Source organism: Lagenorhynchus albirostris, chromosome 2 (genome assembly GCF_949774975.1).
Source record: "Lagenorhynchus albirostris chromosome 2, mLagAlb1.1, whole genome shotgun sequence".
Taxonomy (NCBI): domain Eukaryota; kingdom Metazoa; phylum Chordata; class Mammalia; order Artiodactyla; family Delphinidae; genus Lagenorhynchus; species Lagenorhynchus albirostris.
In genome coordinates this window covers 171,239,759-171,260,721 of record NC_083096.1, presented here as the reverse complement: position 1 = coordinate 171,260,721, position 20,963 = coordinate 171,239,759, and the positions used below count along the sequence as shown (strand labels likewise).

Sequence of the window (20,963 nt, the reverse complement as noted above, 5' to 3'; positions counted from 1 at the left end):
TGATGGTGGGAGCTGCAGCCACTAGCATTTCGGGAGCATTGCCCAGGGCGCGGCAGCTCCAGGGAGGCTGTTTTGCTTCCTGCTGGGCCCCCAGAGCAGAGAACAGCGCTGGCCTGGTGGGCAGTAGACGAGTATCTGTTGAGTGAGTGACTGAGGAAGCTGGATGAAGTTCTCCACAGTCTGCATGTGGCTGGGTGAGCTACTCTCAGCTGGGGAGGGTTTCCAGTTCCCAGGGTGGGGGGTGGAGGCTGGTCCAGGGCTCCCTGGGAGACGAAAGAAAGGCAGCAGGGTGTCTGCCTGGGGGGAGAGGATCACAGGGAGCTGGGGCCACCATGCTCCGTGGCTCGGAACTCTGGGTCTGGGCCCCCATCTCTCTTTGAGCTGGAGGGACCAGCTGTGCTTTCTGAGACAGGCCTGGCCCAGCCTGCAGCTCTCCCTGCCCTCAGCCACCTAGGAGGTGAGCGCGGCCCCCCGAGGCAGGCCACAGCCCTGGAACACTCCTCCACTCTCATGGCTGCTGTGAACACCACGCCCTGCCCCCATCCAGACATAAACCCTGCACTCTGGCAAGGAGATAACCCCGGACACTCTGTGGCCCGATTCTTCAGGTACACCGAGCACTGTCCACGGGAGACGTGGTCTGTGGGGTCCACGGGACAGCCTTGCCCCTCGAACCCCTGTGCCCTGTCCGGGGTGAAGCTGGGCCCCTCCCTCAGCAAGTCCATGCACGTGGACGCCTCTGTTCCCCCTCTGCCTCCAGGGCTGAGACCCCACTTAGCACACTGGGCGTCTTTTGTTTAGACCGAGTCCAACTCCGGTTGCAGGGCCATTTGAGCCCATCGTTTTTGTGCGCTTGTGTGAAAGAAGGGCCCTCCCTCCCCGCGCGTGCAGGGGAATGTGCTGAGGGTCAGGAGTACCCAGCCTGCCCGCGTGACCCTCTGTGCCCACAGGCGAGGCCCCAAAGCAGTCTGGGACCCAGGGTGTTGTGGGCTCTCCAGGCCTGACCCTCTGGGATCTCTGGCCGCATGGGTGCCTGTGTGGTTACCACCCTGGAAGCCTCTAGAAGGCTGGGGTCCAGAACTGAGGGGCTCTCAACAGACCTTCCCGCTGTGCCCCACCCTGAGCTCATCAGTCTGTGACTCCTTCCCTGAATCGTCCACCAGGTCCCTCGAGCAGAAGCCAGCAAAGCCATGTCCTAGGCCTCCCTTCCCACCATGGCCAACTTATCACGGAATCCTGCAGATTTGTACTACCTGCCCCTACTCCCCACTCCCCCCAAACCCATCCCTTCTGTTCCAGCCCTGAGATCAGGCAACTCCCCGCCCAGCCCCCCACGGACAAAAGGAACGGCCTCCTCCTCGCTCCTGGCCGCACCTCTCTCCAGCCACTGGGGTCTTCAACTCTCATCCGACCATGGCCCTCTCCTCTCAGAAGCCAACCTTGACTCTCCACTACCCACAGGCCTTCTCTTCTAGAAAATTCCCTAACTGCCAGAGAGCAATGTTTGCACGTCACAATGGTTACCCTAATATTGAAGGCCCAAGAAACACTGTCCCTCAGAATGATGGCTAAGGGGAGAAGAAAGGAGACTGACTCAGTTGTTTTATTAACTAATCGTGAGACTTACATGCATCCAATACGGGGTGTGAGGGAGGCCCCTATACGGTTCTGACATAGAAAGCAAAGGAGCAAAGTCAGGATTGTTCCTTCCCAATGATCCGTCTTAAACATGACAACACTCTACTTACAATGTTAAATGTACTTATTCATACACATGTAGGGGCAGGACAGGAACATGTTAGAAGGTTCCACATCCTCAAAACTGTGCTAAGCAAACCACAGGGCCTTTGCTGGCATTCCAGACCCTCTGCGCCCAGCATCTGTCTCTTTTGCCTGGGGTGGGCCACGAGCCCACCCTCGGGACCACCCAGAGCCAGTCCCACCCTGTCAGTTACCAGCTGTGTGACCTTGGGCAAGTTGCTTGACCCCTCTGAGCCTCAGTCTCCTCGCTGTAACCTACCTTCCGGGGCGGGCAGGAGCGTGCACAGAGATGGCACGTCGTGTACCCAGTGCTCACACACGTGAGCGCTCAGGAGGTACCGGGTACGATGATACCTCCCGCTCTGGGCCTTCGTGGGCAGTGTGGCCTCTCTCCTGCTCCGCCTACTCTTCCAGGCTCTGATGGGCTCCTATCCATCTTTTCAAAATTCAGCTTGCATGCCACCTCTCCAGGGAGTGCCCCTGAGCCCTTCCACTTGATAGTATTAATCCTTTATCCCTCACGTGACTGGCGTATGCTCCTCTTGTGACCTTTGTTACATGTCCTCCGTGTGCCTGTTCCTGGGTCTTTTCTTTTTCCGGGTAGAGAGCTTGTTGAGGGCAGGACTGTGCCTTAGGCTGCATCCTGTATCCTGAGCAGAATCGGGAACTCCCTTGGGGGTGGGAGGTGGGTGCAGTGCCCAGCAAGCCAGGCGTCTGTCGATGGCCCTCCAGGCCAGGCGGATGCATACAACTGAACCTTGATTCACACCGCATGACCTGTTGAAGGGTGTGCCGTGGCTGCTGACAGGCCTGGAACCACTTGTGGGCAGGGGGTCCTCCCCGCTCCTTCTACCATTATCCCCACACGGTACTGGAACAGAGACCACACAGGGAGTCCCCCGGGGGCTCAGAACAAAACCCTCTCATTGCAGATATCCCAACTATCAGGGAGACAGTCTCACCTGAGTTCACATCCTGGCTCTGCTGTGTGACCTTGGTGAGGCACTTGACCCTCTCTGAGCTTCAGTTTCCTCACAGTATAATAGGGAACAGAATCACTCGCCCGGTTGGCTTCCAGGGGGTTCGTGAAAGCCCAAGCAAGTTAAACTTGCAAAGAGCTTTATTAATGTACATGATAAATTTATAAACGTATATAGTTTGGGAGTGTTGGCCTGAAGCTCCCCCCAGCCCCTCATTCCACTCCCAGTCTTTAAGTAGGTTTACGGCAACTAAAACACTTTTGGGGGCCAAGAATATGAATTCCTGGTCAGTGCTTAATTTAATCAAAAAATTACAGTTATTGTTTTGGTCTGTGCATTCCTTCCCTCTTCTTTCCTTCTTCCTCCTCTCCCCCTCCTCCTTTTTCTCTCCAGAGAGATGGCTCAGGATCTCACAGAATAATGGGAAACCAAACTTATTAGCCTCAGGTTCTCAACGGAACAGATGGGTTTAATAAGATTCTGCTGCTTTCATATTGCACACATGCAATTTTAATTCTTTCCCTTTGCTGTTTATGAAAGCATCAAAAAAATCGTGTGCTGCGAATATGCCCAGTAATAATAATTATAACCGCTATTGCTTACTGGGCGCGTATAAAGCGCCAGCCTTCATCTTACATAATCTCATTTAATCTCCCCAGAAGCCCTGTGCAGGAGGGACTGTTATTCCCATCTTACAGGCAGGAATACTGAGCTTCAGATTGGTTTGTCCAAAGCCACCTGAGTGGTAAATGGTGGAGCCAGGATTTTATCTGAGGGCTGTCTGCCATCAATGTGGTGGCCATTCCTTCTCTTTTCTTGTTTTTAATTAATTAATTAATTAATTTTTAAAGATTTTTATTGGAGCAGAGTTGATTTACAATTTGTGTCAGTTTCTGCTGTACGGCAAAGTGAATCAGTTACACATATACGTGTATCCACTCTTTTTTAGATTCTTCTCCCATACAGGCCATTACAGAGTATTGAGTAGAGTTCCCTGTGCTATACAGGAGGTCCTTATTAGTTACCTATTTTATCTAGAGTAGTGTGTATATGTCAATCCCAATCTCCCAATTTATCCCTCCCCCCACCCCTTACCCGCTGGTAACCGTAAGTTTATTTTCTAAATCTGTAACTCTATTTCTGTGTTGTAGATAAATTCATTTGTACCCCTTTTAAGATTCCACATGTAAGCAATATCTTCATTCAGTATGACAATCTCTAGGTCCATCTATGTTGCTGCAAATGGCATTACTTCATTCTTTTTTATGGTTGAGTAATACTCCATTGTATATATGTACCACATCTTCTTTATCCATTCTTCTGTTGATGAACATTTAGGTTGCTTCCATGTCCTGGCTATTGTAAATAGTGCTGCTATGGACATTAGGATGCTCTTTTCTTATTTTTTAAACTGTCCTTACTTAAAAAATTAAAGTCTCTTTTATTAATAAATATATATATATATACACACACATATATAACTGAATCACCTTGCTGTATACCTGAAACTAACACAATGTTGTAAATCAACTACATACCAATTAAAAAAAAGTCTCTTTTAAGCCCTACCTCCAATCCCTGTCCACTCTTTAGGGGTGACCACTGTTATTAGTTTCTCATGGTCCCTCTGGACCTGCCTGTCCATTCTCAGACATACAGATACATATATGCACACGCAGAAACGTCTTCCTTCGTAAATGGGATCACAGTACGTATTGTCGCACTTGCTTTTTTCCCCTTAACTGTTCCCCTCTTTGCGGTCATTCAGGTTGTTTTAAATTTTTAATTATAAATGAAGCTGCAAGGATCCCCTTTGTGCCTCCATCTCTGTGCATGTATCTAGTACAGCAGGATCCCAGAAGTCAGGATCTGTGGGATCAGAAGATCGGCACATTAAATATTTGGATAGATATTGCCAACTATCCTCCACTGCATTCAGCTGCCACCGACAGGGTATGACAGCGCCCATTTCTCCACATCTTCACCAACACTGAATGTTACTCATGTGTCAGATGTTCGATAATCCGACGGATGATAAATAGTATTCTACTGATTTTAGTTTGCATTTATTTCACTAATAATGAGGTTGAGTACATTTTCAAAAGTTTATTGACTGTATTTATTCCATGTTTATGTGTAGATATCCTTTGGCCATTTTCTTTCTTTTTACTTTTTTATTTTTTAGGCTGCACCATGAAGCATGTGGGATCTTAGTTCCCTGACCAGGGTTCGAACCGGTGCTCCCTGCACTGGGAACATGGGATCTTAACCACTGGACTGCCAGGGAAGTCCCTGGCCATTTTCTAATTTTTGTTTATTTATTTATTTTTGGCTGTGCCAGGTCTTCGTTGCAGCATGTGGAATCTTGAGTTGTGGCATGCAGACTTCTCAGTTGCAGCATGCATGTGGGATCTAGCTCCCTGACCAGGGATTGAACCTGGGCCCCCTGCATTGGGAGCTCGGGAGTCCTAACCGCTTGACCCCCAGGGAAGTCCCTCTGGCCATTTTTCTTATCAGATTTTTTTTTTCGTATTGATTTGCATGAGCTCTTTGTCTTTGTTTCTTTGTTCTTTCTACCATATCCTGATTCTAAGAACTCAGCTTAGAATATGAGTGATAAAGCCATACTGATTGGCTGAACTCCCGTGTCCCGGTTAACGCCCTCTATCCAAGGCTAAAGACGATCTTTATCTTTAACTCTGAACTAGACATGGGCTAAATTATCAAAATGATAAAGACTTTCCAAATCTCTTCTATTCACTTGCAGGTTCTACTTGGGATGGCTGGGCTTAGATCAAAATTAAAGTTAACTGGCCTTGTGACTTAACTTCTCTGGGCCTCAGTTTCCTCACTTGTAAGATGGGCTTAATAATACAAACCCCTTAGGGTCTGGGGCACGATTAACGGAGAAAATGACAACAGAGACAGGATCTGGCAGGTGGTAAGAGTCTAGTACTTGTCATATCCACTCCCCCATCACTGCATTATTGCATTTTTCATGGGTTTTTTTTTGAATAACTGTTTCCATATGTGTCTTTTCTGCTAGACGTGAACTCCTCTTGTTCATCTTTGTAGCCCCACGTCCAGCAGGACGTCTTGGGCATGTATGTGGGATGATTCTGAGTTGCCCTTAACCTCAGGCTGGAGCCTCTCCCTCCTCCCACCCTGACCCATATTCCTTAGAATCAGGAACCCAGCACTCTCCTCTTTCTCTAGGCTTTGCCTTTCAAATGATCTCACCTGTCCTTCTGGCTTCAGCCGAAGCTGACCTCCCACTGGCCCTCGCTCCAGTTTGCATCTCTCTCAGTTCCAGCGCTGCATCTCCAGCCGCCCTGCTGGACACTTCACGTTCATAGCCCCGTGAGTCAGCCGTTTCCCCAAGTCTCACCTCCTGTCGCTAAATGAGTGTGCACCACACTTGGGGAAAAGCCTTTGGTTTCAGAGCTTCTGGATTTGGGTGTCGCAGACAAGCCCGGAGCTGCCTGTTTCCTGCCTATTTGCGCTGCTGCGTGCGAGGTTGCACAGGGCCAGGTGGGGGCTTGTCCCTGTTGAGGTTCCAGCTAGTGCCTGGCGCGAGGTTGGCGCTTCGATGCTGCTGCTGATGAACGGTAACACCATCTGTCACTCACGGAGCAGGCACCCACCATGGGCAACTCTGTAAATCGCTGGACTATCATCGTAACCCTGGGGGGAGTCACTACTATTATCCCCCCTTCACTGATGGAGAAACTGAGGCCGATGTTAAGACCCAGGTCTGTGCGATTCCAAATCCCTGTTCTCGTGTTTACGCTGTCACCTCGCTCCTTTGCCTCATCTGGAGGCTGAAGGGCCCGGGCATCCTCTCAGGCCAATCTCCTGAGGTCTCAGTGGGGGCCTTCATCTTCTCTTCTTCCCCAGAGTCGAGGGCACGGCTTTGGCTGAAACCTCTCAAGTCCTCCTCAAAGCCAAGCCCAGGGATGCCTCCTTTCCAGCCCCACAGCTGTCAGTCTTCACAGCCCCCCTCTCTTGCAGGAGGGTCTGTGGTGTGGTGTGGGTGCTGGCTGCCCCATGGCTGTCAGCCCTGCCCCAAGACACTGCTCTGAAAGCTCAGCCTGGACGCTCCCCACTCCCTTCCTGCACTGCCGGATAACCCAGACGCGAGCTCCTCAGTCGGCGTTCAGAGACCCCCCATTTACGGCCCAATCTTTGCTTTTCAGTCTCATCCCACTCACCCTCTTCCCCCAGATCACGGTGACCAGCCTGGCCTCTCGTGTCATCCTGTAAATTGGTCTCAGGCCCGACACAGGGAAATCTTTCTTAGGATCTGTCCCTGCTGCCCATCATCCTACGGGGACGGATGCTGCCCAGGTCAGAACACCTGGCCCGGGCCTTGCTTCTAGTGGGGCTGGTGTCCTACCGGTCCCTGGGATCCTCCAGGACAAGGGCCTGGCCTCCAACATCTGTGTCCTGGGCACAGGGCCTGGACACACTAGGTGCTCAGTAAGCACTGTCACCTCCTCACAGGCACAGGGTTTGGACAGACCTGCAGTAGCCATTGACGATCCTTCCAGATACCACCTTCCGGAAAGGCTCCCAGTGCTTGGCTTCTCCCTCCACGGGCGCGCCCAGCAGGACAACGTCCTCGATGATCCCTTGGCAATCTGGAGAGAGACCCCGGAAATGACTGTCAGCACCCCTGGCCACAGCGGGTCCTGAGAGCGACTCTCCAATGGTGGTGGAGGAAATGGATGTCACGTACACGCGCACACACGTGCATATGCACACCCACACTCACGCAGACATGCACACACATGCTCAGGCACCTGCGCAAACACAGTCGTGCACACACACACACACATGCCCACACAGTACGGTGGCTTCCATTTACTGAGTTCCAGGCCCTCCAGTGCCTGATCTCTTCCTGCAATGCATCATCATCCCCATTTCACAGTTAAGGAAAACCAAAGACATTTTCAAGATCACATGGCCAGTAAGTGGCATGGCCCAAATCGGGACCCAGGTCTATTTCCCCCTCCATGAAGCTCGCAACTGGCCGTGGACTCAGATGGGGTGTCTCCCTTTAGAAGGGACTGATGGCCCCTAGCGCATTGCACTTGCCGGGCAGGAGACACCACAGCCTTCCTCTGGGGTCTGTACAGCCTGGCGGGAAGGTGGGAGTGGAGAGGAGAGGGGGGCTCAGGATCCTGGGACACGAAGTACACGCAGCAGCTGCACTGACCTAGTGGTTCAGAGTATTTTAGGCCAGGGCTCCTCTGAGCGCAGCTCGTGGATGAGGGCTGGCCCGTGGGCTGTCTGTCTTGTAAGTATAGATCAGCAAAGCAGCGTTTCTTTGATCATCTTGCAGACTGGAAACCAACAGCTCACACATGGGAGTGCAGACCGCACTTTGAGAAGCACTGCTCTAGACCCCTGGGGGTGCACGTGCACCTCCACCCCCAGTCACCCCTTGACCTGGCTCTATTTTTCTTCTTGTCACACCTCACTTGTTTACGTCTGTCTCCTCCTCTAATATCTGGGTTCAGGGAGGGCGGGGCTCCGGCTGCCTTGGTCACAGCTGTATAGGACAGTGCCTAGTCTATAATTGGGGCTCAGTAAAGATGTGAATGAATGAATGAGTAAATACATTGCCATCCCCTGGGACAGCCAGGATATGTGCTTTGCAGTTGCAAAGCCCTGGGTTCAAATCCCGGCTCAGTGACTTCTGAGACAAGTCACTTAACTTCTCTGAGCCTACAGGTGGCTATGGTACTGCCTTGGTGGTCTTTATGGGGATGAAATCATGGTGGGGAAAACCCCAGCATAGTGAACACACAGTGGAAGTCAGTGTCTCCCCGCCCCGTCCCCTGTCCTGTGCCCCTGCCTCTCCGCAGGTTCTGAGCCCCCCCAAGTTTGGGGAGTAGCATAATCCGTGTCATTCCTGGGGAGTGGGCCCCGGAGGGACAGCTCAGCCAGTCCCACCACTCTCTCTTGCTGAGGGACACAGGACAGGTGGCTTCCTCTCTCTGGGCTCCGGTTTCTAACCAGAGTGCGTCTAACTGTTTTCCACTTGGGCTGCTGTGTCAGAGTTTGTCTGAGTAAACGGTTCCAGGCTAACAGGAGTTTGAGAACCCCTGTGCTCCTCTGGCCCTGAGTTATAAGATTCCAGGGCACAGAATTCTGATTTCACTCCTCTGTTTCCAGGGATGGGATAATCTGGCAGCAGGATGGAAAACTTCAGGAAGCTGGTAGTTTGTGTTGAATTGCAAGGATGACTCAGGTACTGTTTGATGTAAGGGCTATTTCAGGTGCTTATGCTGTTGGCAAGGCTGTAGCTCTGATTCTGACCTCTTCTCTCGGCAGATGAGGAAACACGGAGTCTCAGAGGGGGTGGGGCATGCCCACGGTCACACAGGTAGTGAGAATACAGCCGGGCCCAGAACCCGGCACGGGGAGCTGTCGGGGCCTGGGGCCATTCTCTCTGCTGTTTACGGGTAACAACTCAAAGCACAGCAATCGCAGGCAGGTTATCATTGCTCCCACGGTGCCAAACGGCTGTGGGCCCAGGGTCAACGACTGAGCTTAGCAGCTCTCTCTGGACGCCGGCCACTCAGGGCACCTGCCCTGTCCCCCAGAATCTCTCCATCTGAGGAGCTGGGACAGCTTTGCAGCGCTGGGTGCCGACGCCTGGAGGGCTGGGACCTCCTTGTGGCCGGCAGGGGAACTGCAGCATCCCCTATCAGGTTACCCTGAGCAACTGTCAGGATCCTGTGACTAGCCATCAGACAGGTGTTATGAAAAGCAAACAAAGGTAGGTGTCTTTTGCTGAGCTGAGACTAGTAGCTGAACCTCACAAAACAGTCCAGAACACAGTCAAACCAAGTCAGGGTAGGTGGCGAGCTGGAAACACATTTACCTGTCTCTGAAGCCTGGCTTTAAACTGCCTTTCTAGACCTCTTCCCCTTTATCCTCAGACTGCTGCCACAGTCAGATGTGCCTGTCTTATGTTTTAAAAGATGATTTGCTCTCTAGGAAGTTGCGTACCTAGAGATAAGCCACTTGGCAGGCTCTTGGTAATGCACAGGTGTTAGCTTAAAGAAAGTTGGTGAGAATCATTTTAGACCCACCCAAGGGAGAATCCTGTACTGTTCCTGGAATGAGATGGTCCAGGAGGGGAAACCTGAGTTAGGAAAACTGGCTGCTGAAGTAGATGCTGGAGAAAAAAATGTCAAAATTCACTGTTTGGTCCAAAATCTTATAATACCAGAAGATTTCAGCCTTCCAGGTAAAATACAGAGAATCCTCACTCAGGTACCACTTTTAGTGTCAAGCAGTCCCCTTTCATGGGCACAGATGATCCGTCACATCATGACATGAGTTCAGTGCAGAATACCCCCGCTTTTCAAGACCAACGCAAGAAACTGGCATTTAACGTTTTAATAATAACGAACATAAGATGACCTCACTGTCTTTTTCCTGCAGGGACCACGAATGTTTGCTGAAACATGTTGGGATTTATTCCTATATTGCTACCACCAACTTTTCTTCTTGTGAATTTTTAAGGTGTTAAGATATAGTTCCATAGTTTTATAAATAGGGATCCAAGGTGCATCAGTCACCTTCAAGTTCAGGACTCAAGTTCAGGTTCAGCTTTTGGGCTTGGATTGCTCATGTTTTAAACAGTCTTGTGTATGTCCCGGTATAACTTTTTCCGAGAGGCTCTAGTTGAGGATCTCTGTAGACTGGATAAAAGCAAATGAAGAGAGCTGACTTGGCTGAAAGTAAATGGAAGAGTATTTAACCAGGGTTCTCAGCTCTTCAATTGCTGGTTTCCAGAGCTCTGCTCCAGGGGAACAGATGCTACTGTGACTGACTGCGGTCTGCAGTGGGCAAGAATAATGACCGGTCCTTCCAAAGCTGACTCTGCCTCAGTCTCCTCTGCTGGTTCCGACAATGTGACCCAGAGGCTCATGGTGACCCTCCCAAGAAGCACCTGACATCACCTGTATTAACAAAAATCCCTTAGGCTTGGCCTACATAATAAGAAGGCTCAGGGTCTCCAGACGCTTCAGATGACTCATGGTACAGCTCAGGGTGCCCCATCGTTGGGGACAAAGACCCAGCAACTTCGAGGGCCTAAGAAACTACACAATTGTGAACTGCTGTCGTCCAATTAAATGTCTCCCGTCTCACACAGCAGGTGTCATGATTCTAAGACTGTATCAGATGCTGTTGCAACTCACAGAATTCCTGGATTCCGGTAGTTTGTGGTCATTACATACTTTTTCCACCAGGAGATGCTGAAAGTGGGATGACTGCCATAGGCAGGGCTGTGAAGTGTTTGCCTTTAGAAAGGGCTTAGGTTCAAAAAGGCTGGGAATCACCAGTCCAGGGGAAGCGGCTTGACCTTTGGCACAAGAGAAATCTGTGTTCAAATCTCGGTTGTACATGAACTGAAGTCAGTTACTTAATAGCTCGCAGCCTCAGCTTCCTCATCTTTAAAGTGGAGATAATGTAATAATACTGATTTCCCAGGGCTGGCGTGAGGTTGCACGTTCAGGGCTGTCTCTGGCACATGGCTTGGCCGGTGGTGTCCACGGTTATTCCCGTGCAGATGATCAACTTGGCAACTAGGTAGAAATGCTGGGCACGAGGCACTGTCTTTGGAGATGGCTCAGCCGTTATAGTCACCGTGCCTGTTTCTAGCCAGCTGCTAATTGCAGGCACTATTTTAGGAGTTTGTTGTGGGGAGTGGTGATGCCAGGCATCTGGTAGCAGTGGACAGTAGCATCGGTCTCCTTCAGAGCACAGCCTCTAGAGAGAAGCAGCTGAAGAGCTGTAAACAACGGTTAAACACGTCCTCATTTACTTTAATTTTTTTTTTTTTTGGGCCGAGCCACAAGGCTTGGGGGATCTTAGTTCCTTGACCAGGGATTGAACCCACACCCTCGGCAGTGAAAGCTCGGAGTCCTAACCACTGGACCGCCAGGGAATTCCCAAAATTAAAAAAAAAAAAAAATTGTGGTGAAATACACCTAACGTAAGATTTTCCATCTGAACCATTTTTCAGTGTACAGTTCAGTAGCATTAAGTATAGTCACATGGTTGTGCAACCATCCTCACTTGCTTTTATCACTCAGAATTTAGATAAATCAGTTTCTATCTTGTCAGCTGCTCTTATCACTCCTTCAGCAGTTCACGCCAGATTCCTGATATGACACTTCTACCACCTGGCGCTCCTGGCGGTCTGGAGATTGTCTTAGCTTTTCAAAAGAAAACCCAAGAGTTGAGAATAGGCTGTTCTTCACAATGGCAAGAGTCCCTTTACACTAGAGCCTTGGCCTTGAAAATCATATATAAACTGAGCTTTTGTTAAACTAAACATTCTTAAAATGTACCAAGTAGGGCCAGCTCTTTCAAAGCGTCCCACGGAGAATCCTTTTGTACAATGAGGGAGGACCAACTGTCACTGGGAACAACCAGTCCCAGCTTCCCCTCTGTCATTCTGTCCTCTCCATACAGTGGGCTTTCTGAAAGTGAGGCAGGCCCAGGCAGCGCTTTCCAGGTCTTTCCAAACACCCTCCTCTAGGAGTTACACAGAAATCTCATCAAACGGCCAGAAAGGCAACATCACAAACTCCCATAGGCCTATCACACTGTCAATAATGAGATTCTCCTGGGCTGCAAAGACCAAAGTTTGAGAAGCAAAAAGGAAGGATTTTCTCCCTCCTGGCGGGGGGTCATGTGTGCAGTGAGTGATAAGGTGGGAAACGAGGGAGGAAATGATCTCCCGACTGCGAGTCCAGAAAACAGACCTTGAAGTAAATGATATGAACTGCATCTAACACAAAACGAAATCCATTCCAAAGATACACATACGCCCGCATGATAAACACACAGACGTGGCCAAAGGGAGAGGGAGAGGGCAGGAGCCAGGCATAAAGGGAGATGAAGGGAGGCTTTGACTGTCCCCCACCCCTCGACGCCCCCAGTGGAATGAGGTTCACACTGGAAAGAATCGTTTAAGGGAGCCCGTTTGGATATATTTTAAGGATTTGGGATGAATTCTTTATGGAAGGAGTAAGCCTTCATCTCTCCCTTTTGATTTCCATCCCTTTCATCTGGCAAAGTGGTAAGGCTGTTACTAGCATCCCGGGACCCACAAAATTAATCTGCATATGCCTGGCCTCTCCTGGAGGTGTGTGGGGAGCGGTGGGCTAAAGCCGGGTCTGTCTGAGGACAAAGCAACCGATAGATGCAATTCCATGGAAGGGAAAGAAATCCCATCAAATGCGATGTCTGCTATCATGGAGATGAAAAGAGCCAGTTGACTGAATGACAGTCTGTTCTGCATTTCAGCTGGTATCTAAGTGACAGCCCAGAAATAGTTTTCAGCTAAGTGGGAGTTTAGGAATTCAAGGGTCAGGATGTTTAAATGTATCCGAGCTTAGTGACAAACTCTTTTGCCTTGGCTTTGTCCTTCAAACATCATGGACAGTAATGTTGGTCTAACTTCTTAGGGGCTGGGAATGAAATTGGAGAGAGAGATCTTGCTGCAAAGTTGTTTTTTTTTTTTTAAAACAAAGTTCTGATATTCTATTTCTTAATCCCCCTCCCTCTTTTCTTTATCTTCATCATCACCATCATCACAGCTTACCTCGGGATAGGCTAAGTGCTTTATACATATATTATTTCATCTACTTCTCATAATGATCCTAAGAGTTAAGCAGTACTACTCCCATTTTATGACGGGAAAAGCTTGCCTCAGAGACACTAAGTAACTTGCCCAAGGTCACAGAGTAAGTGGCAGAGTGGAATTCAGTTATTCCTACATTTTCTCTCCTACTCTCCTGTCCTACTTCCCTTTGCTATGAAACATAATCTTGACTTAAAACATATGTCTTTTGATAACTGTGACATCTTCTAAAATTGTATATTAAAAACAGAACAACACACCCTGCCAAGATGAACAGTTCCAACTTGGCTGAGTCAAGAGATGCACTAGCAGGCTAGACTTTGCTAGAAGATTCATATCCTGATGTGGACACCGCACCAAAGGCACATGACCTTCTGCTTTGGTAATCTCAGGAACATCTGCCAAACCAAGTGGGCGAAAAGATAATGCAAAGAAAAAGGAAAAAGGGGTCCACGTGAAAGATGACACACTTTCTGTTTTCTGATGGAGAGTTATGGCAATCCGCCTACACCCTAACACCCAAACTCAATTCCCCATCAGAAAGGTCAAACTGACAAAGACGACATAACTTGGAAATACAGCTGCTGGTAAACTGTAGGCTGTGAGCCAGTATAAAACAAGCAATTTCATTATATATACGCATATACATAAATAAAATGTCATATATGTTCTATCAGCTAGCTATTGTTGTGTAACAAGTCATCCCCAAACTCAGTGGCTTAAAGTAACCATTTGTTATTTCTCATGATCCTACCAGTGGGCTAGGCAGTTCTGCTGAGATTATCCAGGCATGCTTGATCCCACCGGGCTCACTCATGTGTCTACAACCAGCTGGTAGGTAGGCTGGGGGCTGGCTAAGATAACTTGGCTTTACCCCATGTAATCTCCATCCTCCAGTGGGCTAGTCTTGACTCCTTCTTAAGACAATGGCAAGGTTCTAGGAGGGTGGAATCCATGTGCAAGGCCTTCTGAGGCCTAGGCTTGAAACTGACATGATATCATTTCCTCTACCTTTTTTAGTGAATGCAAGTCACAAGGCCAGCCCAGATTCAAGGGGTGAAGAAACTGACTCCATTTCTTGATGGGAAGAGCTTCAGGGTCATATTGAAAAGGATGTGGGTACAGGGAGGGGTGGAGAAGTAGGGCCAGTTTTTGCAATCAGTCTACCACAGATAATACACAATATATCTAAAACACTGCCAAGTACTGATAGGTCATGTGTAATAAGCAAGGGGTTAAAAATCCCCGATGATACCAGTACTAGATGAATGTTTCTTTGAATTCTCACTTAGTGAGAAGGGGAAGGAGTGGGAAGAACACTGGGTGGGAATGATGCCAGGGTGCTGGGGTGGCCTAGCCAGGCTGTTTCCAAGTGGCTGTTTTCAGGGATGTGGTTTGGGGACCCTGAGTGAAGGCAGGATCCACCTAGAGAACTGGAAAAGTAGGCCAAAGAATCCTTTAGGCAAGATCAAGGTGGGGTGTTCAAGTACTGATCTCGATCAAGTTCAAGATCAAGCACAAACACCAGATTCAGAGGGTCAGAGGTCACAGCTGCAGAACAGGGTCTGGAGGCTCTTAGTCAATTATGATAAAGGCAGCTAGTGTTTACCAGCATGGCCCTGGATTCTGGGAACAGTGCTATTCTCTCTGTGTTATCATAGTAATATTCATTGTTTTTTGAAGTAGATCTTTGAGTAGGTATTGCAGCAAGGGTCTCTTAAAGGTAAACTTGCTCAGTCTTTGAAAATACCTTTTGGCTTCCATTTTGAATGATAGTTTAGCTGGATATAGAATTTTAGATGGACAGTTCTTTTTCTTTCTTTTCTGGCTTCTATTGTTTTGAGAAGTCTCATCAGTCTAGTTGAACTTTCTTTGTAAGAATCATTTTTAAAAAATCATTTTTAAAGTAATCATTTAAATAATTTATCTTTGGAGTTCTGCAACTTCACTATGATGTGCATAGGTGTAAAATATTTATCCTTCTCAAGACTCATGTTCCTTGAACCTCAGGAATCAAGTCTGGAAAACTCTCAGCCAATAAACTGTATCTCTCTCCTACTCTCTTGTTTTTGGAGTTGGTATTAGGCAAATGTTGAACTTAACTTCCCTTTCCTATCTTCTATCTCTTTATCTCTCTGTGATGCATTGTAATTTCTTCAAATCAATCTTCCAGTTCATTATTTCTCTCTTTAGATTTGTCTAATCTGTTGTTTAATTCATCCACCAAGGTTTTTTTTTTTTTTTTTTTTGCGGTACATGGGCCTCTCACTGTTGTGGCCTCTCCCGTTGTGGAGCACAGGCTCCGGACGCGCAGGCTCAGCGGCCATGGCTCACGGGCCTAGTTGCTCCGCGGCATGTGGGATCTTCCCGGACCGGGGCTCGAACCCGTGTTCCCTGCACTGGCAGGCGGATTCTTACCCTCTGAGCCACCAGGGAAGTCCCCATCCACCAAGGTTTTAATTTCAATGACTGTATTTTCATTTCTAAAAGTTCCATTTGATTTATTTTAAAATCTCCCTATTCTTTTTTCAATGCCTTACTCTTTCCACTTACTTTTCAATGTTTTAATTTATATCTTTAATAATTGTAAACCTGCTTATTTTTTGAGGGGGAGCTCTTTCAAGCTGTGCTATTAGACTGAGCATCTAATCCTGATGTTTGTTTGTGACTTTCCCACATGGGTTTTTCTCCCCCCTATGTGTTTTTTAAGTCTGGAATACGAGCTCATCTTTAAAGCTGCTCTTACATGGGAATCTGTGTAGTTTGGATTGAGGACCTATTTTTCCCCAGACTAGTCTGGTGTCGATTTTTTGACTTGGGGAACTCCTGGATCACGCAGGTGGTATAAATGTGAACCCTAAACCCGAGTGAGGCATGGCCTTGTGTCTCTGAATTTCCCAAGGAGACATATTTTTTCCCCCAGTCAGGGCAACATGCTTATTAACCTGGTTTTCTGCTCCCTCCTTGTTCCTCACCTCTGGTGATTTCCTTTACTTTTTGGGAGCCCAGCTAAGCATTTAAAGAGGTATTTGCTATAGTTCATCTAGCATTTCTGGAGTATTTGTAGTGAGAGAATTTTCAGGCTGATTAGTTCACACTATTGCCACTCCAGAAATTGCTAATATAGCTATAATATTTCTCCACTGTATGTTAACCATCTCCTCTTTAAAAGAAAAAGGATAGGTCTCAGGCTCAGGGCCTTTGGCAGGTGACAACATCATGCTAGATCTTAATATGATTGTTTTATTTTTAATGTTTTAATTTTTTAATGATTCTTTTCATGTATGATAATACCCGGTTTCCAGCTGAGAAATGATTCCTTACAAAATAAATACATTTAGGCAAAGATTATGAATTGATATAAAAATATTAAATTGGAACACCCATGCTAAATAGAAACAACACAAATCATGATCCTGTATGATAATGCCTGTGGTTGGGAACCTGGTTGTGAACCCACAGTGGTTATTATCATTCTGCTAGCGGTTACAACCTGGTGTCCACAGCATTGGCTATAGTTTAGCAAGTCTGAGTCCACTGAACTTTTGATGTTCTCTGGGCTACAGTGTCAGGTTTGCTTTCTGACAGCAGTTATTTTAAAAGGTGGTCATGTTTCAACTGGGTCATTTACTTAATGTGACTGGATCCAGGTACAAAATAAGATTTCCCTATGGTTGCTTCCTCTTACCCCCTCCCAAGCTTTACAACCCTTTATTCCGTTCCTGAAACAGATGGCACAGTGACTGCTGGTAAGGAACAGTCAGGGCAGAGATCACTGATAAGGCTGCTGGTAGTAATGTCTTTCTCACGAACTCCGCCATCTCCTTGCATGAATAGCTCTGCCAAACCGTGGAGCCCCAGATCGCTAAGCGGCTCAGATCTCGCAGCAGCCTGCATCTTTGAATGTCCCCGTGAGCATGAGTGTGTGTCCATGGACCTCCTTAGCCTGAGCCCAGGTCCCCGGACGGGTAATGGGAGATACCCATTGCTCTTCCTCTTCTCTGCCAATGACTTTCTCCACATAGGTCTGCCACATGGCAGGGGCCCCCCCAGTGATGTCTGGGATGCTGTGGAATTCTCAAAAACAACCCCATCTGAGTTCCCTTCCATCTTAAAAAAAAAAAAGTGCCACAGGACCATGATCTTGTATAGTTTTGGTCATTAAAAAAAAGATGACATCACTAATGGGATCTGATTTTTCTTTCTTTTCTTATAAGAAATTCTTTTTCAGATCATTTCCTCCTGATTTTCATCTGGGGATAAAAAAGTTCATTGAAATAACAGCACACTTTGGGCAGCGGCTGCCAGGAAGGTCCAGCCATACTTAGGCGGGCGGAACTTCTGCTCTGATAACGTGTGAGCAGGGGTGTGATGGGCCCTGCACTGCCTGGGCTGGGCCAGACCACGCCTCTCCATTTCCTTATCTGGAAACTGGCCCAAGAATTGCTAACTTGCAGGGCTCTTGGGAAGGGGCCATGGGATGATGTCTGGAACCACCTGTGACAGCAGGTACTTGGTAAATATTAGTTCCTCCTCCTTTTTGTATCTTGTTTTTCTTGTTTTTGGCCATGACGTGCAGCGTGTGGGATCTTAGTTCCCGTACCAGGGATCGTACCCAGGTCCCTGGCAGTGAAAGTGCCGAATCCTAACCACTGGACCGCCAGGGAGCTCCCCTACCCACCACTTTGTATCTTTGATGCCTAATAAATGCAAACAAGGAGAATGTAGCTGGGTGACATGGAAATTCTCAGAAAGCAGGAGCAGCTGCTCAGTTCTTCACAAGCCCTCAGTGGAAGGCAGCCGGTAGACACTCCCCAGCGAGCTCTTGCTGGAAACCCACTCCATGCCGGGCTTGTGAAGTGCACGCCCCAAGAGTGACCACAAGGTGGTGCTGTGGCAACCACAAATGCTCCAGGCGCCTCCTGGGCCTGGCACTCCTCCAGGACCTTGCTGGAAGGCCACCTGCCAAGGGGTGGGCTGACCACAGCCTAGAGCGCCCGCTGCTCCCCGGGGTCCCTGAGAGAAGCCCGCTCTAGATCTGACTCTGCCTTTTTTTTTTTTCCCTGGCCCTGCCTTTTACTAGCTGTGCAGCATGGACAAGCTGGGTAAACACTCAGCTGTACAATGAAAGGGACAGGTCCACGGTCCCCACGGGGCAGTGGAGAGAGCCCTGCTGGGGGAGTCAGGCAGGCCTAGGGCCTACCCAGGTTGGCTGTGACCATCAAAGAGACACTTCATGGGAAGGGCCTGGCAGGAAGGGCACTCAATCAACTGGTTTCATTTGGTGCAGTTCAACAAATCCTCTTAAGGGGCATCTAAGGCTGGGCCGAACCGGGGGCTGGAGATCCTGGCCTCAGGAAGCAGAATGAGAGAGAAGAGTGGCCTCCGGGACCAGCAGATGGGCAGATTTGCGCAGCTGCAGGCAGGATGGCTGGGGATGGAGTGGGGAGCACGCTCAGAAGCGAGTCCCTCCCCACCCGAATTCTCCGCAGGCGGGGATGGGGTCTGGCTGATCTCTGACCCTTCTGTGCCCTGCACAGGTCCTGGCACTTGGCAGGCCCTCAGAAGATGTCTGCTGATTGATGGATAAATACATTAAGAGAAAGTGCTGACATGAAAGACTCAAATCAGAGCCTGCGTCCGCTCAACAGTCGAGCCCTGGAATCCTGGACCCTGTTCATCTCTCCCAGCTTACTTCTCCCAACTTCCCAGCAGCCATCTTGGCTCAGGTCACCTGCCCTCCCCATATCGTTCACTTCCTCTCTCTGGATCTTTGCTGTTGCCAGTCTCTGGCTCTAAGGCCTCCTGTCTCCCTCACAGCCTCTCAAGGCTTACCTGTTCCTCAAGGCCTGCCACCTCCTCCCTGAAGCCTTCCCTGCCACCTGGAAGGAGAAGGCTCTCTCTTCTGAACTGCTCAATGTCTAGGCCCTTGCAGTGAAGCATGTGGTACTGTTAATCTACCTTTTTTTAAGGCTGGATTCCATTCTCTTACCTAGATTACAGGCAATTTGAGGGTAGCAAGCTTATCATAAGAGGCAGCAGAAAAGAAGGGTCAATAGGAAGTGGTTTAGAGTCAGACGCATCTGGGTTAGAATCCCAGATTTGCTCATTACTGGCTGTGTGCCTTTGGACAAGTCACAAAACCTCCCTGGGCATCTGATTCCTCATTCGTAAAAATGGAAAATGTAACACCTGCATCCAGGTGTAGTAATGCTCACACCTCTCAAGGTGACTGGGAAGAAGATCAAGGTGGATTCTGTTCCTACCTGGCACACAGTAGGTGCTCAATAAACATCCGCTCCCTTCCCCCCTCCCCATCTTGGAACGATGGCTTCTCATTTTGAAGATGAGCAGCTGTTCTCCATCAAACTTCTGCAGAGAAATGTGGCAGGAAGAATAAAAACCTTGCGCTCTAAGCTGTGAGCCAGGTTCGGGAACAGTCCCCTGAAGCCTCAATCTCCAGAACTGCTAAATTACAAAATGTAAACTCCCCCAAATAAGACTCCAACTTGGGACCTGTTGCCTATTTACATTCTTCCAAGTAGCCAGGTGCTCAGAGCTGAAGACATCATTATCTCCTGTCTGAGTTTCTGCAGACGCCCCTGCTACCACCCTCCTGACAATTAGGCAGCACCTCGGAAAGGTCATTCCCAGCCATGGCGTCATCCTCATGGTTCCGGGTTTGTAACCTTTCTAGCTAGCCAAAGGCAGAGCTGTTTGAAGCTCTAATGGCTAATGAAGCCTGAACCTGGGCACTTAGCTCCTAAAAGGAGAGGGTGCAACACTCAGACAGAGTGAGTCAGGTTGAAATGGAAGGTCTTGTTACCCCTGGAGCTCGCATCTCCATATCCCCTCACAGAAGTGAGAAACAGGCAGTCAGTGCTTTCTGCTTTTGCTTTGATTGCTAGGAAATGAGGAGCTAAAGGCACAGCTCAGTTATAGCAACTGGGTAATAACAAGAGAATATGTAATGACAGTAACAGGGACAAAGATAGTGGTTACTGAATGCCTACTACTTGCCAGCATTCTGCTAAGTGCATTACATATATTATCCCACTTAATCTTTTCAATCAAGCTCTGAAGAAGGTATTACTAGACCCATTTCACAGGCAAGGAGACTGAGGCACAGTGACTGGGTACATGTGCTCAGCTAGTAAGTGGCGGAGCTGGGATTCAAGGCCAGGCCTGGCTGCAGGGTCCACTCTGCTGTATTTGGGCTTCCCAACTGGCTCATGCCTCCTGTTCACATCTGTGTTTTTTTGGTCCTGATGTTTTATATTTATCCGTATTTCCTGAGAAGTTCTGCAAATCCAGGAGATGGGCTTTGCATAAATAAATAAATGGATGTCTGAGTAAATGAGTGAACCAAAGATGGAAGACACAAAGACTGAAGAGGAACATAATAGAGACCTGAAAGGTCAGATTTCACACGGGGACATCTGTGCTGGGGTGGCAGGGATGGAGGCCCCCAAACTCAGACCCTGTCATTAAAACACAAAGTACAGGGAACATACCACCCACAGGCAGGAACGTTCTAATCTTCTGTCCTG

At 48.6% G+C, this 20,963-nt stretch overlaps 1 protein-coding gene across 5 annotated transcripts in view; it reads right to left on the bottom strand.

The window, feature by feature from the left end:
- Positions 1-20,963, bottom strand: part of TMCO4 (transmembrane and coiled-coil domains 4) — a 95,670-nt gene that overhangs the window by 8,210 nt on the left and 66,497 nt on the right. For 4 of the 5 annotated variants that reach the window (XM_060141238.1, XM_060141237.1, XM_060141239.1 and 1 more), the window contains one exon: positions 7,264-7,381. In XM_060141238.1, the coding sequence (XP_059997221.1) occupies positions 7,264-7,381 (118 nt within the window). Of the gene's footprint in view, positions 1-1,357; positions 1,669-7,263; positions 7,382-20,963 lie in introns of those variants that run through there. The other variant, XM_060141241.1, reaches the window with a different exon arrangement.